Here is a 6,282-nt window from a genome sequence, read left to right as displayed (position 1 = left end):
GTCTTCACTGTCTCCATCTATTACTGTTATTATGTTGTATTAAGAGCAGAGAATAGGGTTAGGTTTCGAGGTTTTGGGGGGCCGGGTTAACGCATAGAAACAGAATCTATAGAACAGCGTAGATTGCGAGTGTTTTGGCTGCCACCCATGAGTTCACCAGTCAAATGAACAAGGTTCGAGGTTTCAAGCCCTTTTCTAAATTCTATCGGTTCTATTTCTATGGGTAAGTGTCGAGCTCTTTGGTTTATGAGTTGACACTCAATGTATATTGCAGTCATTCTCAATGAACCCACACAAACTGTAGCGCAATTACATGTGCTTTAACTCGCTTTACTTGCGGACAGATATCAGACCATATATTATGAAACACAATTGTGCTCAGTGACACGCGGTATATGTACGTCTGAGGCTGCTACCGGGTTGAACTATTAGAATCTCTTTTTGTTTCTTCATCTGTGACGCCTCAGTCTCGTGATGGGCTGTAGCGGTACGTGTGTACTAGGTCTGCCTGTAATGAACAGCACAGCTAAAGGGCCTACCTGGAATAATAACACCTTGAATGAATTTCACTTGATTGGCCTTTGACAAAGTCGGAATGGTGATCAGAATTACAAACACTCTCAGTAGTTACTGACTGTGCAGCAAAACAATGTTCGACCGATTGGCTGAGTGTTTGACCGGGTAACGGTCATTATGTAATTCATCTCTCCTACATATGCAAAGTTCTGGGAGCGGAGCTGTGTCTGAATTATTTCATAGGGTAGCTAACTCTGTCATTTAGCTCCGCGCTGCCATCTAGTGACACACACAAAACGCATCGCTGTTCCTCAGAAGTGAACTTGGCTGTTTTGTGATATTCGCCGTCTGCTTTAATACATGTGTAATAGCAAAAACATTGGCAACAAAGGCAACTGGGGGTGATGTTTTAAGTCATTATAATATCTTTCTATTCTAGGAGGTAGATGTGAGAACTCAGAATATTGTGTATTCATGAAATGTTGTGTTTTGTTCCACACAATGTTCGTGCGCAAAAGTGCTCATGCCTCATGCGTAAAAACGCTTTCTCCCGTGTGTCTTATTACCACGCTCCCCGGTCTACCACGGCGATTTGTATCTAAAAAATAATAACGTGTACTACTGTGTAGTCTCAGCCTCCACCTCTCTCCTTTCTCCTCTCCGCCAGCTACAGCAGTGAGTGCTGGGCGTGCGTGATGTGACAAAGGAACGCCCGTGTCGTCCTCGGCTCCGCCCTCTCTCGGAGTCAGCCTGGTGAAAGCGGAGCCTGCTGAAGAATCTCTTCTCACCAGTACAACAACTCAACTGAGGGAGTCCGCATGCATGTGTCTAGACATTTCCGTGTTTGCGAGCAGATCTTGCACTGAATGCACTCGCGCAGGAAATAAAACGAGACTCACTGAACTGTTGAGTGACATTATGCCATGTTTGTTATTGTTATGAACCCGACGAACCTGTAGGGGCCATAAAAATATAAGTATATAATTAAATACAAATGACTTTGTTATAAACATAATATTACACCTCTGTATTATAGCAGGGTCAACCAGGATATGTTATTATCATAAATTAGTATAATTACTCATATACAAATATATGCTAGAACCTATTCATATATTCGCTCAAACATTATCTCTTTATCATAATAGACCATTCCAGTCCAAACAAAGTGAACACAAGTTGTTCCATGCTTCCCCTTATGCAACAGCAGGCCTATACTACTCTGAATGATATGATGCATCGCATTAGACGGGTTCCCATACATACAGCAACACCTTCATGATATAGGTATGGCTGGTTGGTGTAGAAAAAGTCCAAAACATAAGTATGTCTCTTTAAAGAGAAGTTTGTGTGTATACTGGAATGAGGTCAGACATAAAGCTCCTCATTGCACGCGCTGATTATTATTAGATTCCTTTTTTTTTGGTCCAATGAGAAGAAACTGGGCGTGGTCTTGGCACTAGACAGGGTAGAGACAGCCACGGATTGGCTGAATTGTATCGCCATTATATCTTTGGAAAAGGATAAAGCTGCATGGGGAGAAATTAGAGGCTGCTGAAAGTTACCGAGTGCGCAGCTGAAAGGTGGATCCTGGTTCTAGTGAAACAAGCTTCTTCCCGCATGGTGCTCGGAAAGAAAAGCTATGCAGAAAAATAGTTTCCTTACTTTAGAAACTTTGAACATTTTCAGTGTCAGTGCGCTCACACAGCCACTCAGTTTGCTTTCCGCTGCTTACACGGCACATGTTTATGTCCTACACGACTGCTAGAGTTGATTAGCTCAGGCTACATAAAGCATTGTCGGAGGAAACAGAGTGGAAAACGGGGGACAGTTTTACACCGTTCGTTCTGTATCATATTACAGAGACTCGGAAAAAAAGAACTTTTGACAAATCCAGCATTTTTAACGGCTATCAACGGATTCCTGTGGTTCCGGTTTCGGAACATCTCAGGACTGACTTCTATTCACACAGCCAGCTAGAATTGTAAAATAAACTACTTTTCTTTTTAAAAATAAACCTACTGTGTGGAACTGAACTGGAGAGCAAGCAGGCGCACTCTCATTGACATTATAATCATGGTACAGAAGACAAGTAATGCGGAGAGCTCCGAGGCTGTGTTCGAGGGAGAGTCGTCTGATTCCGGAGCTATGGACCTGGACATGGCATCCTCACCGAGCCCCGGATCCACGGCTTCTTCCGCGGGGGAAGGCAAACTGAACCCCGCCTGGTGCAAAACACCCACCGGTCACATCAAGAGGCCGATGAACGCTTTCATGGTGTGGTCACAGATTGAAAGGCGTAAAATTATGGAGCAGTCACCGGACATGCACAACGCGGAGATATCCAAGAGACTGGGCAAGCGCTGGAAGCTACTGAAAGACTGCGACAAGATCCCCTTCATACGAGAGGCGGAGCGGCTCAGACTCAAGCACATGGCGGACTACCCAGACTACAAGTACCGGCCCAGAAAGAAGGTGAAGTCCAGCAGCTCCAAACCGGGGGGCGAGAAGGAGGGAAAGATCAGCGGTAGCAACTGTAACACCAGCATGAAACCATCTTCTAAAAAGAGTGGCTCAAAATCATCCAGCAAACCTCATAAAATAGTTTTCGGGAACAGCACCAAAACACCATCATTCCCAGAACAAGTCATCGGCACAGATCACCATTCTCTTTACAAATCCAAGTCTGTTTCTGCTGCCAAACTAATACCTGACAAGAAGAAGCGTATGTATGTGTTCGGGGGCAGCAGCCTTAGCCACAGTGTGAGCCCGTCTTCAGCAGCGGTGCCCGCCAGTCCCACACTCAGCAGCTCCGCGGATTCCAGCGAACCACTCAGCCTGTACGAGGACGCGACAGCCAGCAGCAGGCAGGGCGGAGAGTCTCCCTCCAGCGCCTCGGAAGACTACACTACTATGCGGGCGTCCTCCCCTACTCCTTCCGCTTCTCACTCCTCGTCCTCCTCCCAATCCTCTTCATCAGATGAGGAGTTTGAGGATGATCTACTGGACATTAACTCTAGCCCTGGTTTTGACAGCATGTCTCTGGGAAGCTTTGGGTCCTCGGTTTTGGACAGAGACTTGGATTTTAATTTCGAGTCGGGCTCCGGTTCTCACTTTGAGTTTCCCGACTACTGCACCCCAGAGGTGAGCGAGATGATTTCAGGAGACTGGCTAGAGTCGACCATTTCTAATTTGGTGTTCACGTATTGAGCGAGAGAAATAGAGAACGAGAAAACCCACAAGCAGGAAATGTTGTCTTACTATTCTGAGCAAAAAAAAGGGATTCCGGTAAAGTGATTTTGTGTCATACCGTAACCTACAAAGGGTCCCTCCCGCCGAGAAAGAGACTGCAAGTCCCCACGCGCTGACTGTTGAACAAAGCGAGAGAATAACTTGCTTTTTATTTCAAGAATCAACTGTCGACTGTTATTATGAGACATGGCTACAAGTAAGCTGAAGTATTGCCTCGACTGGAGAGGAAGATATTGTTGCGCTCTGAGTAGGAGTGATCGGGTCCTATTGAAAGAAACACTCGATCAGAACTGGAAACTGTGATTGATTTGCACGATTATAATGATGGCGGGTTTAGGTCAGCTATACTTTATTAATCAATGTGAGTTACTTAAAAGGGACATGTTGAGAAACGTTTTATGATCGCCAAGTGAACTTCATAAGACTTCCAGAGGTACAGAAATAGGCTGGATGTCTGGACAGTGTGTTGTTGTTGTCATCGAGGCAGATGGATTTATGAACCAGGTGGGTTGTTGACCTAAAAGTCAACCCTTTTTTAAAAGATAAAACGCATGATGTTACCTGTCCTCTGTTTTACTGAGATGTATGTTAGACTGTCGAACAGTTGAAACTAGTTTTAGGGTTATTTAAATGGATAGATGGGCGCTATGTTTGATTCCTTTTTTTTTACCTAAAAGGAACCAAAAAAAATCACCAGCTGTTTTAATTCTTAACTTCAGGATTCAAACGCAACTGAAATCTGTGCTGAACTTTATACACATCTCTACAATTCAGGACCAAAATTATTTTATGTTTTTTCTGGTGTTTATGTATAGAGAAATTCTCACCGATTTTTTTTTTTTCATCCTCGAATTTCCTTTTGTTCATTTTTTCAGAGGACATTTTTATATGATGTATTTATATACTGGCCAAAACATTTTCGACTTAATTATTTTTTTTTGTTTATCTTGTACAGGTCTTGTTATGATGTTTTCCCTCGCCGTCTGTTTCCTTCGCTGAAAGAAGGGCTAGACTTTTCACTCTTGATTTTTGATATTTAAATGTAGACTTTTGACACTTAAAGAGAGGAAACATTTGTTTATTTTGTCAGTGTATTTTTGTACAGATATATATCAAAGGGGGTGTCAATCGGTGTATATCGCTGTTTGGATTTCCTCATTTTAAAGATCCAGGTGGCCGGTTATCTCATGAATCGGCCTTCTGTCCATGTTTACAGTATCAATCTGCAGGCTTCTTAAAGACACAGTACCACATTTCAATACCCCTGTGAACATGCGCTTCAACTCACACACACACACACACACAGTATTTTGAGCAGGCACACTTCTGCATTTCATTTTAGAATCTTGCCTACTAATAAAGAAAGATTGTAGCTTTAAATGAACAATTTCTTGGTGTTTTTATATCGACATTCGGGTTTAAAACCACTGGATGGAAGAATATAAAATCATATAAAGTAATATTCAAATTGCGTATTTTGAGTTCCTGCAAACAATAATTATGTAGACCATCTGCTTATCTCATTGTATTTGAATATGTAATCTTTTCTACTTGTTCGCTAACTCTAGCTAATTGTTTTAGTATCTTATGGCATGGTGAATGAATAGTATTTTGTATTTCAGATTCAGGTTATAGCTGTTGTGTTTATATATAAAAAAATAAAATAAAAAGATTTAAAGCAACAAAAAAAAAAGATAAGAAAAATGAGGATAAAACCGTGAAAACATCTTTGTACATTTGACTGTGTATCATAAGCAAAAATATTGTGTGTTTTATGTGTAGTTAAGCTATACCATGACAGGCACTAGAACTGATCGCTTTCTACTATCTTTACTTATGTTTAAGGTGGTTGTTCAGGATTTTTTAAAAACATATATATATATATATATATATATATATATATATATATATATACAGTTTTAAATATATTAACTTTATTTTCATCCCATTTCTGTGCAATATGCTGTGTAGAATATTGTTTTGTCTAATCATTGCCATAGCAACAGTTTTGAAAAGAGGGGGGACTCATGCCAGCTAATCGTGTCAATTCACTGCCTGTCAGATTGTTGATAATTCTGTACATAACTTTTTTCATTTTTTTTTTCAAGAAGGAAATAAATATCAGCTGGAACTGAAACACATCCCTCGTCTCTGTCCACTCATTCTGTCTGATCTATAGAAGATCCCTTTAAAAAAAAAAATCAAAACACTACTTTAATGTATATTTGATGTTTACAGTCTACAATCATTGTTATACCGTACTCCTTCTCGCTGTTGACACATTCCTGGTCTGATGTTTGTACGTGTATAGAAATGCTGCTTTTTAAAAAACAACAACGTGAAAACAGGGTGTACATTTACTGCACACAAATAATGTACACGTATACAAAACCTACTAGTGCATTAGAAGTGCTCCTTTTAGGGAATGAAAAGGGCGTACTGTCCACTAGTCAATGTGGGGCATTAGTGTAAAGACTACAAGGCCTGTATTGGTAAAGCAGTGGTTGTTTATGA

The 6,282-nt window shown here is 41.2% G+C and overlaps 1 protein-coding gene across 1 annotated transcript; it reads left to right on the top strand.

Annotated features, from left to right (window-relative positions):
• Positions 1-2,053: 2,053 nt before the first annotated feature.
• LOC118382353 (transcription factor SOX-4-like) lies at positions 2,054-5,909 on the top strand. Its single transcript, XM_035769169.2, has one exon. The coding sequence runs from the start codon at positions 2,593-2,595 to the stop codon at positions 3,724-3,726; it is 1,134 nt and encodes a 377-aa protein (XP_035625062.2). The 5' UTR covers positions 2,054-2,592; the 3' UTR covers positions 3,727-5,909.
• Positions 5,910-6,282: the final 373 nt, after the last annotated feature.

This window comes from Oncorhynchus keta, unplaced genomic scaffold (genome assembly GCF_023373465.1).
Source record: "Oncorhynchus keta strain PuntledgeMale-10-30-2019 unplaced genomic scaffold, Oket_V2 Un_contig_30348_pilon_pilon, whole genome shotgun sequence".
NCBI classification, from domain to species: domain Eukaryota; kingdom Metazoa; phylum Chordata; class Actinopteri; order Salmoniformes; family Salmonidae; genus Oncorhynchus; species Oncorhynchus keta.
The sequence above is the reverse complement of the archived record's forward strand: the minus strand, read 5'-3'. Positions and strand labels throughout refer to the sequence as shown.